This window comes from Lucilia cuprina, chromosome 6, assembly GCF_022045245.1.
Source record: "Lucilia cuprina isolate Lc7/37 chromosome 6, ASM2204524v1, whole genome shotgun sequence".
NCBI lineage: Eukaryota > Metazoa > Arthropoda > Insecta > Diptera > Calliphoridae > Lucilia > Lucilia cuprina.
In genome coordinates, this window is record NC_060954.1 from 42,050,110 (window position 1) to 42,061,751 (window position 11,642).

The following is an 11,642-nucleotide window of genomic DNA, read 5'->3' on the forward strand; positions in this document are numbered from 1 at the left end:
TAAACTCGGAACAAATTTAGGCGGACTTTAACTGATGATTGTGTTTTTCAGTTATGAATTTAAGTTTAGTTGATTTTGTTAGTATTGCCAACTTTTCACTCAGAGACATAAACAATGAACAGCTGTTTTATGCAAATATGTAATACTTTTTTAAAATGAAAAATTTTGGAAAAATCTTAAATAAACATTTAAAACAATAATAAAGAAAACAAAACAAATCAGAAAATTGCAATTTACTTAAAATATTAAGTTTTTGTTCTTCCGAAATTATTGTTTTTGTTAATTGTGTTTTCTCACATATAACTTGACTTTAATTGGCTAATTGCATTCAGTTAAACTACGATAATAAGTAACTTTACTGCTAACTGAAAAACACGAAACATATGTTAAACCAGGTTTAAACAAAGAATGTAGATTATCTTTATCAGAAAAACTCGCCCTTACATAGGTACCAATTTCACCTACGTTGGTCTCAAATAAAAGAAAAATATATTGCAACGTTCTATATCATGATGTATTTATTTGTATAATTTTTAAGACTTTTTTTGTATAATTTATATAAAAGTATAATTCTTAATTTAAACGTATAAGTAAAATTAAATCATAATAAGTCCTTTAAATTCCTTAATTTCATTTAGTTGGAAAATGTTTATTTCTTATTGTTGCATCTTTACCATCAAATGTTATGGATTCATAGAAAAATTTACGATTTACTCGACACTGTACACCACACTTGTTCGAACCACAATTTTCGCAATCATACCAGCAGCCAGGACAATCATCGTCCATGCAATCACAAACATCCATGCCATTGTGGCGTATATTACCATACTCATCATACAGACTGCGGGTGTTAGTAGGTGGTTTACGTTTAAGCTTACGCTTTTCACGATTCGATTTATCTGGCTCGAAATCATCCAGAAACTTTAATTCATCACGTTCACGGAGTCGACGTTCAGCATGCAACTTTCGCGGCCGTTCCCGTAGTGACATACGCATTCCAGTGCCTTCAGAGTGTTCGGAGTCGTCCATTTTACGGAATTTAATTAATTTAACTAAATAAACTTAATTTTTTATTAGAAAATTGTTTTGTTTTTTATATTTGGATGTCAAGCTAAACAAAACAATAACAAATTAATAGTGTTGGTAACTTTGCGAGATATTTGGTACTTTTTTAGGACTTGAAAACAGAGTTTTTATGTATTACATATAAATTTATGTTATATTTATTATATTCTATATTAAAGTTAATTTCAGTTTCATTTTAGTATAAATATTAAATAATACAATTAATAAATCATATAATAAATAAAGTCAAATAGTACTATTACCTAAATTACCATCACTAATTACAATAATGATAAACTATATATAAAGTTGCCACATAAAACACGAACATATGTGTTGCCAGAAGTTTTTAAGAAACCCACTTAACCTTTTCTGCACCACTAAATAATGTAAGTGTATATATAAAAGAATATAAATCTGTAATATCTAAAAAAATTGATAACTCGACTGTCGTCTATGAAAAAAGTCGAAAAGTCGACTTTTTAAATAAAAGTCGAAAAGTCAAAAAGTCGGATAATCGAAAAAAGTCGGAAAAAGTTGGAAAAAGTCGAAAGAAGTCGAAAAATTCGGAAAAAGTTGAAAATAGTCGGAAAAAGTCGGAAAATGTCGAAAATAAAAAGAAGTCGAAAAAACTCAAAAAATTGCAACAAATATAAAAATATAAATACAATTTTTTATAAATAAATAATAATAATAATAATAATAATAATAATATAATGTTAAAAGTAAATTTACGCTTCGGGCAATTTTATAAATTTTTAACTCTGGTCGGAAAAAGTCGAAAATAGTCGAAAAAAGTAGGAAAGTCGAAAAAAGTCAAAAGTCGAAAATAGTCGAAAAGTCGAAAAAGTCGACTATTTATAAAATATTAAAAGTCGAAAAATCGACTTTTAATTAAATGAAAAAAGTCGAAAAGTCGGAAAATCGACTTTTAACTAAATACAAAAAGTCGAAAGTGGAAAAGTCGACTTTTCATAAAATGCAAAAAGTCGACTTTTCGTTTTAACTATAGAACCGTACTTACAACATATTAAATTGCAATTATTATGCATTTAGTTAGTTTATAAAGAATTGTAATACGATATTATTGAAGTAATATTATATCATGTGAAGTCTAGACCGCCAAGAATTACCTATTATTTTTAACATCGCTTAAGACTAAAAACAACACAACTGAATATTTAATCCGACGCTGAGATTTTAAGTGTCAACCGCCGCCGCCGTTAACACTTACTTGGCGCAGGACTTTGCTCCTCTCACACCAAAAAGTGTCAAAAATTTTTGTTTTCACGATTTTTCCATGTTGCAATTAGAATTTTCTGATTTATTTTTAGAGTAAATAATATAAATAAATTAAAAAAAATAACTGAAAACGGTAAGTAAATGCCATATAAAAAGCGTAAAACGCAGTGTTTAATTGAACAGTATAAATAAATTATTAAAAACGTGCGGCAGACATTTAATACAAAATAATTTTTATGCTAAACATGTCGCCGTGCTGATGTAACAGTGTGTGTATTTTGTGAAATTTATTAAATTAAAATAAAAGTATAAAAAAAGAATATTATCAAACGTTTTTGTTTTATAGAAACAAGAACTTAATCAACGAAACTGAACGAAAGAATATAAAACAAACTGAAATTGTAACAAAGAAAGCAGCAGCAGCAGGAAAATGTTAAAACGTTTGCAGTTCATAAAGCCGGTCATTGACCAGAACATACGACAAAAGTTATGTTATTCGAAAATAGTCAGCACTGGCCAGGATATGCGTCCAGCGGCTAAGGGTAAAATAAATCTCGAAACACCCACAGTGATCACACAATTAGATCGTAAATTTAAGGAGGGTGAAAAATATGAAGGCTTTGAATGTGTACGCACTGAACATGTACCCGAATTTGGTATAATGTCCTATACCTTCCGTCACTTGGTCACTGGTACAGAATTGTGGTATTTGGATCGTAATGATGCCAACAATGTATTTTCTGTTAATTTCCGCACAACTCCTTTTGATTCGACTGGTTTACCGCACATTTTGGAACATAGTGTGTTGTGCGGTTCGAAAAAGTATCCTGTTAGAGATCCATTCTTTAAAATGCTCAATCGTTCGGTGGCTACATTTATGAATGCTATGACCGGTCCGGACTATACTATGTATCCTTTCTCCTCAATGAACGAGACTGATTTTAGAAATTTGCAGAAAATCTATTTGGATGCTGTGTTCAGGTGAGTGTATGAAGTTTTATTTTAAGTTTCATGTTTTTTACTATTACTGCAATTGAAATAAGGAAATGATTTAATGTTTGTTTGTTGAGGGATTATATATGTTATGAAAGTATAACTATGTCTTTTCCAATAACTATTATTTAAATTAAAACAATTGTTGTTGTAACATCTAAATCTAGACCATATTAATAATTATGTGCATGTGTATGCGTGTATAAATTCTTTGGACATGGTAAACTAGGGTAAAATGAGCAGTTGAATATGTGGTGGGTATCATGAGGATACCTATCACAAGTTGAGCTTTCTTTTAGACCTGTCTATGCGTAAATACTGTGAAAGTAGGGTTAAATAAGCAGTTGAATATGTAGTGGGTATAATGGCGTTACTGATGACAAATTAAGCATTCTTTTAGACCATGTCAATGCGGGAATACTATATATTATGTCTTACTATCTCAGTTGAACCAGAACTGATCTCATACGAAACTCTGGAGGTATACTACAACCCCCTCTCTGCAAATATATTGATAGCGTCTTTATGAATGTCGTACAAATCAGCTGTGCACAATAATCGATCCAAAATATCCTGGAGATTATTGTCAATGTTTTCTTCTTAAAATGCTTCGCAAAATTATTTAACTGTTGGTCAACATGACGTCCGTCGAACAGCATTTTGGCTGCTTTAAGTTATGCCTTAATCCCGACCTCAATTGTACCAGAACTGATCTGGTACGAAACTCCATTGGCATACTGCAACCCCGTCTGTGTGAATGTATTGATAGCATCTTTAAGGATATTTTCTTTTTGAAATTATTCGCAGGTTTATTTAACTGCTGTTCAACATGACGTCCGTCGAACACCATTTTATCAGCTTTGAAAGTTAAGCCTTAATCTCGACCTCGGTTGTACCAGAACCGATCTGGTACGAAACTCTAGTGGTATACTGTAACCCAGTTTATGTGAATGTATTGAAAGCGTCTTTATAAATGTCGTACAAATCAGTTGTCAAGTTTTTCCTTTTAACATGCCTCGCAGGATCGATTAACTGTTGGTGAACATGACATCTGCGGCAGCTTTGAAAGCAACCACTAACCGGCTAATCCTTTTACGTATGTTGCCAACAAAATTTCATTTTCCATGCGCTTTGTATCCACTTCGCAGTTTACAGGTTTCGTAAAGGGAAGATATGTTGAGATGAAAACAAAATTTCCGAAATGATACGAATTATTCGTCCAAGTGATGTAAACTCTAAAAAGCAACAACTATTCATAAAAACCGCTTTCACTACAATTTTGATCTTTCCGAATGAGCCATCCAAAGCGTACAATTTAGCGACATCTGTATCAATCACAGGTTGGCCACATTTGAACTATTACCATTAACAATTCTTACGATAATAACACCTACGTTCCGGAACAAGCTTTTATCTTTTTTTCTTTTTCAAGGAAAGAAAGATAGAACTATGTATTAGTCACAGTCGAACTGTTACAACAACAATTAAATGAATGGTTATCTCCACGAAATACATCAGTTCTTCACTGCGCGTAACCTGCAATTTTCACCAGCGAAATCATCAACAACTCTTTTTACCACCTGGACGAAGGAAGTAAACCTAAACCTTGGCATCGTGGTCGATAAAGTCCAAATTCCGACCATGCACCACCCTCTTTACTTCCTTAACTCACGCCAATGCAATCAAGCACATATAGCAAAGCGCTAGCTGGCAGAGCATAAAGAAACCTTGTTGGCTACCTAAAAAACGATTGATCTGTCAGTGGTTAATTATGCTGCTCCAGTGTGGTCACCTTCACTTATGACACCCACCACATATCTCCATTGGATTTATAGACGCATCCACTTCTTAGGCCCGTACATTAACGTATAACCCCCAACTAGATTATTGTATAGTTTTAGCTGTTACAACAACAAAAACAACAACAATTGCAAATAAAAACTGTCTTTAAAACATTCCTAGGTTCAATAACCGTTTTTGCTTAAGAACTTAAGATAAACGCTTTTGTTCTACAGATCTTATGAAATAAAATCATAATTTATAAAATTTTCTTAAAATCTGTTTCTATCGATTAATATATCATTTTAAGTATTTAAAAAAATCGTTTAAAATTTCCTTTGATCTTTGACTTGGTTATCACATAAAAATATTAAAGTAAAATAAATTATGTTGAATATTTGCCAAAACAAAATTAATAACCAGCTGTCTGTTCAAAGTTAAGAAAAACATCATGTTAATGTTCAAATTTTAAAAAGTTTGCCTAATGCAAAATAAATCTAATTAATTAGTTCTTAATTAAATGCATATAAAATAAATGAAAAACGTTTTAAACAAATACTTTTTATGAAACATTAACTAATTAATCTTCTTATAAAAATCGCTTAAATATTAAAATTTTTTTTAATAAATTTTATAAATTTTTCTTTTTTTTTACTTTCAGACCCAATTTAGAATATTTAGATTTTCTACAAGAAGGCTGGCGTCTTGAACATTCCAATCTAAAGGACAAAGAGTCAGAATATGTTATCAAGGGTGTGGTATATAATGAAATGAAGGGAGCCTTTTCGGAAAATGCCTCTGTGTTTGGTCAAAATCTGCTCAATAATCTATTACCCGATCATACCTATGGCTATGTTTCGGGTGGCAATCCCTTGGAAATACCCAAATTAACTCATGCCAATCTAGTTGATTTTCATCGCAAATATTATCATCCCAGTAATGCTCGCATCTATACCTATGGCTCTTTTGATTTAATCAAAACATTGTCATATGTCGATAAGGAGTATTTGAGTAAATATGAACATATTGATAACTCCTACAGTCGTATACCAAATCAGCCAAGATGGGATAAACCACGTAATGTACATATCTCTAGTCGTTTTGATAATATGGGAGCACCATTCGAGAAACAAAATCAAATAGCTATTGCTTTGCTTATGTCCGATGTTACCGATATACAAGAGACATTTGTGTTGTATGTTTTGTCGGAGCTATTGGTAAGAGGTCCTAACTCGCCCTTCTATCGCAATTGGATAGAACCTAATTTCTCGGGTGGTTATAATCAGACAACCGGTTTTGATCCACAAATTAAGGATACCTTCTTCTGTGTGGGTTTGCAAGATTTGAGAGTAGAAGATTTTGGTCGAGCACAAGAATTATATGATGCCACCATTAAGGAGGTTATGGAAAAGGGTTTCGATAAGCAACATATCGAAAGTGTTTTGCATAATATTGAGTTGTCTTTGAAACACCAATCGCCACAATTTGGTTTGGGTCTATTGTTCAATTCAACACCCTTGTGGAATCATGAGGGTGATGTGGTAGAGAATTTAAGAGTTTCTAATATGATTTCTCAATTCCGCTCACAATTGCAACAGGATCCTCATTATTTACAAAAGAAAGTCGGCCAGTATTTTGCCAATAATACTCATAGATTAACCTTAACCATGTCACCGGATGATACCTATGAAGATAATTTCAAAACTGCTGAGTTGGAATTGTTAAAACAAAAAATCATGTCTTTGGATCATGAGAAAAGAACAAAAATCTATGAAAATGGTTTAAAATTGGAAGAAGCACAAAAGGCCATACCTAATGTTGATATATTGCCTTGTCTTAAGTTAACAGATGTGCAGGAAGCTGCCAAATTGGAACCTCTGGAGGTGGTGAAAATAAAGGAGGTGCCCACACAGGTGTGCAATGTACAAACCAATGAAATTTCCTATTTCAAATGTTACTTTGATGGCACCACCTTGAGCCAAGAGGAAATGCTTTTAATACCGCTTTTCTGCAATATAATCAACGATATGGGCACTAAGAATTATGACTACAGAGATTTCGATAAACTTGTGCTCTCCAAGACTGCTGGCATTAACTTTAAACTACATTTTGCTGAAAATATCTACGACAGCAAAACCTATAATTTGGGTATACTAATGACCACTCATGCTTTGGATAAAAATGTTCCCGATATGTTCGATTTAAGCAAAGAACTTTTAATGAATTACAAAATGGACGATGAGGAACGTGTTAAAATGTTAATAGACAACTATATGTCCAGCATAGCTGTGGGCATAGCCAATTCAGGTCATTTATATGCTATGCAATCTTGTGCTGGTCTTGTTACTGATTCGGCTAGACTAAAGTCTTTGTTGGCTGGTGTTGAGCATATAGAGCATATGAAACAATATGTTAAGAATCATAGTACACAACAAATCATGGATAATTTAAAGTTATTGGGTCAAAAATTATTCAATAAAAAGTCCATGCGCACAGCTGTCAATATTTCCGATGAATTTTATCCAGAGTTTATCAAGCATTACGAACAGTTCCTTAATGATTTGCCCGAACATGCTGTGGAAAAGGTAGAGAATAAGGTACAACTTTTAGAGCCCAGTTGTCAACATTTTGTTATGAACATACCAGTAAACTATTGTGCCAAGGCCATGTTTACCGTACCCTATACACACCGTGATCATCCTACTCTCAGAGTTTTAGCCAAACTCATTTCAGCCAAATATCTATTGCCGGTAGTTAGAGAACAAAATGGTGCTTATGGTGCTGGTGCTAAATTGGGCTCTGATGGCATATTTAGTTTTTTCAGTTACCGTGATCCTAATTCAACAAAAACACTCGAAGCCTTTGATAACACCTATCAATGGCTGCAAGAGAACAATTCTCAAATAACTGAACAAACTTTATTTGAAGCCAAATTGGGTGTCTTACAGCAATTAGATGCTCCCATAGCACCCGGCAATATGGGTATAGACTTCTTTTTGTATGGCGTTTCACAGGAAATGTTTATGAAATATCGTTCTCGTATGCTGGCCGTTACCATGAACGAATTGCAACAAGTGGTGGAGAAATACTTTAAAACAGCGCCCGCCTATTATGGTAAATGTATATTGGGACCGGAAAATAAAGAATTGGAAACTGTTACCAAATTAAAATGGAAGACTATTCAATAAACCCTTTAACTTATACTATGATGTAATTTTAAACTTTCCTTTTCTTATGATTTTGTTTCACTGTAAATCCCTCAGTCGTAGTGATCAATTTTGTAAAAAGAAAAAAATTTCCTTTGACTGTTTTGCTGTTCTTTTTACTTTTTATTATTATTATAAATATTTGTTATGTAATGTATTTTTTATGTATAAAAATATTCACATTTTATACTTTATTTTAGTATATACTAATCTGCGTTTATATTCATTAAATATATTTAATTATTAATATTAATTGCTGCTTAATTTAAAGGAAAATTTTGCTTTCGTTATTTTTTAATACTGATCTTTTTTTAAATTTTGTTTTCAATTTTTATTTTTTTTAATTGAATTTTTCTAACTTGCACCTGTTGCATCTGCAATTGAAAACTTTATGAAATATTTTTCAAAATCTTTAAAATTCTTCAGCAAGTAACAGAAAATTGGTAATAAACTAAATTTGTTAATTGTTAAGTTATTTCTTTTTTTTAGTTTGCACTTGCAAACAAGAGAATGAAAAAAATGTTAATCGAACATTTTTGAAATGTTAAACTATACACTTAAATAAAAACATATATTAGAAATAGTAATAAACGAAATGTTAAAAATAAAATAATTTTGTGTATTTCATTTATAGTTGTTGGTTTGCAAATGTTCCGATGTTTTCGGGAAAAGATAAATGCATATTACTTTTGTGTACCTTGTTCCCACACTCTTATGGGGTACTAGCATACCCTGGGTGCTTCGCTACCCTAACTATGTTCAATATCGTAAAAATATCAAAAAGTACCATCGGAATAACGAAAAAGTACAAAGATCTCTTTCAATAAATTCTCATTTAATAAGGACCGTGTGTTCCGGTTAACCATTATAAAGAATCCATTTGAATAATAGAAAAGTATCAAATTGTTCCCACTTCCAGAATATTATTCAGTCAAGACCATGTATGTTAAAATTAATGTTCCTAGGTTGAATATTTTACAAAATTAAACAAGTAGGAAAGTATAGTCGGGCATGGCCGACCATATAATACCCTACACCATGAGTATATTTTTAACATTTTTATTTTTTATAAAGAAACTTTTATGTTGAATATTTTTCCAAAATATTCATGCAATTTATTGATAAAAAAACTAAAATTTCCAAATGAGGCTTTATATAGGTCAAATTGGGCCGATCCTCGGTAAATTTGGGAAAAGGATATATTTTTAAATAACAGTTAGTTTTGTTGAGTTTCATTGCGATACAAATGGTTACAAGTCAATTTTAGACGTTTAAGACATTTTTTGAAGGGGGGTTTGTATGGGGGCTAGGGTCAAATAAGGGCCGATCCTTACGAAAATCTGCAGTGTCATTTATACTTATGTAAAACTTATTTATGCCAATTTTTAGAGAGATAGCAGAATATTTGACGTAATTATGGCATAAAAAGTTCAAATCGGGAGGTACGGTTGTATGGGGGCTAGGTAAAATAATGGACCGATTTCAACCATTTTCAATAGGCTTTGTCCCTGTGCCAAAAAACATGCTTGGTCCAAATTTCATCAAATTATCTTGAAAATTGCGGCCTGTACCTTGCGCACAATGTTTACATGGACAGACAGCCAGCCGGACAGACGGACGGACGGACTTGTCTTAATCGACTCAGAAAATGATTCTGAATCGATCGGTATACTTTTGGACCAATATTTTTGTATGTTACAAACATCAGCACAAACGCATAATACCCTCCCCACTATAGTGATGTAGGGTATAAAAACTACAATTTATGAGATAAAAAGTACTAAAAAGTTGTCTCTTAAAGGATCTTATTCAATGAGACCCTTGTATGTTTAATAATCATGTGTTTTCAGTTCATATTAAATAACATTGTACATAGAGTATAATTTGAAGGAAGAAAAAGTACCAAAAGTGGAATAAAGTTTACCTAAGTGGAAAGTACTAATAAAAAGAGTACAATGTTTCCCCTTTTCGCTTAGAAGTATACTTTTTCGAGACTTAAGTTTACAAAATGTTTCGTATTTAAATCTACATATATATCACAGATAAAACTCAAACGATTCAAATCTGCATTCATTTATTCCAGAAAAATTGTGCTTTAAAAAAGGTACCAAACAATTTACTCGAATTTAGTACTCGAATTCCAAAATAATATACCAAAATCTTATTTTGTGTGAGTAAATAAACTACTTTTTGAAATTTTATAATAGTTGGCTCAATGAGTTTGAATAAAATTAAATTTCCCGTTTTTTCCCTTTTTGGTACTTTTTTACCCAGTGAAATAGCAAAAATTTTATTACAATAAATATTACAGAGTTAGTCCGTAATTTAATATGAATAATTCAATAAACCGAAAAAGTTTTCTTAATGTGCTAAAAAAAAGTACCATAAATACAGTGTTGTCCCTTTTACACCCAAAAAGGACTGAATTTTAAAAAAGTACAAAACAGGTGTCTCATAATTTTGAGAGATGCATCCAAAATATTTAGAAAAATTTGATTATGTTAATTAGTTTAAAAGTTATAAAGGGCTGAAAAAGGTATCAAAATCACCTTTGTTACACATTTTTACCCCTTAAAAGTACGAATTTCAAAAAAGTACCAGACACCCATCTGCTCATTTTAAGAGTAGATACAGGTGCATTTAAATTTTTTCTTGTATCACTAATATTATGTAAGATATTTAAGAATACCTGTTTTACTCGTTTTTTCCCCTTTTTACCCGTAAATGTGCAAATTTCCAAAAATCCCTCCTTAATGGATCTACATAACCAAAAACACATCTACTGTAAAATTTCATGATTCTATGTTCAGCCGTTTGGGCTGTGCGATGATGAATCAGTCAGTCAGTAACGCTACTCTTTTATATATATAGATTAACATTTTGCTTAAGTACTCGAGCTTTTTAATCTCTGGCCATTGCTTGTCCGTTACGCAACTTTCGTATGACCAGAGCCGAGCTTGAACACATCTGAATGGACAAGATATACTTCCATTATATTCAACCCAGCACATTCCTCATATATTCGATAATTGCAAGAGAAATCTTCCGACATATTAAGTAATACGAGTATATATACAAGTATAGATTCATATAGCCCTAATCAACCCTATTCTGCATTTCGATTACGTTTACGCATTCAGTTACGCAACGATCGAAAAAAGATATTCCAATAAAAAACTAAATCGTAAGAAAACGAAGAAGCAATACAATTTCGTTTCAATGTTTTACGAATGTGTGTATTCTGCGTTACGATCGTACCTACGTTTTTTGTAAGTTGTTGTTTATGTGGCGGAGAGTCGAATCGAAATGAAGAATTTCGATTCAAATTTAAATGCAGAATAGGGGCCAATATAC

At 31.9% G+C, this 11,642-nt stretch overlaps 2 protein-coding genes across 2 annotated transcripts; one reads left to right on the forward strand and one right to left on the reverse strand.

Moving 5' to 3' along the window:
• Positions 1-512: 512 nt before the first annotated feature.
• LOC111687643 (ARL14 effector protein) lies at positions 513-1,143 on the reverse strand. Its single transcript, XM_023450098.2, has one exon. The coding sequence runs from the start codon at positions 1,030-1,032 to the stop codon at positions 631-633; it is 402 nt and encodes a 133-aa protein (XP_023305866.1). The 5' UTR covers positions 1,033-1,143; the 3' UTR covers positions 513-630.
• A 1,148-nt stretch (positions 1,144-2,291) lies between these two features.
• Positions 2,292-8,369, forward strand: LOC111687637 (presequence protease, mitochondrial). Its single transcript, XM_023450091.2, has 3 exons — positions 2,292-2,443; positions 2,657-3,291; positions 5,744-8,369. The coding sequence occupies exons 2-3, from the start codon at positions 2,741-2,743 to the stop codon at positions 8,268-8,270; spliced, it is 3,078 nt and encodes a 1,025-aa protein (XP_023305859.2). The 5' UTR covers positions 2,292-2,443; positions 2,657-2,740; the 3' UTR covers positions 8,271-8,369.
• The last annotated feature ends 3,273 nt before the right edge of the window (positions 8,370-11,642 follow it).

Bases quoted from the DNA above. Each gene is read 5' to 3' on its own strand.
- LOC111687643 (XM_023450098.2), bottom strand. From the start codon at position 1,032: ATGGACGACTCCGAACACTCTGAAGGCACTGGAATGCGTATGTCACTA.
- LOC111687637 (XM_023450091.2), top strand. From the start codon at position 2,741: ATGTTAAAACGTTTGCAGTTCATAAAGCCGGTCATTGACCAGAACATA. The intron at 3,292-5,743 runs GTGAGTGTATGA...TTTTACTTTCAG, and splicing joins TATTTGGATGCTGTGTTCAG to ACCCAATTTAGAATATTTAG.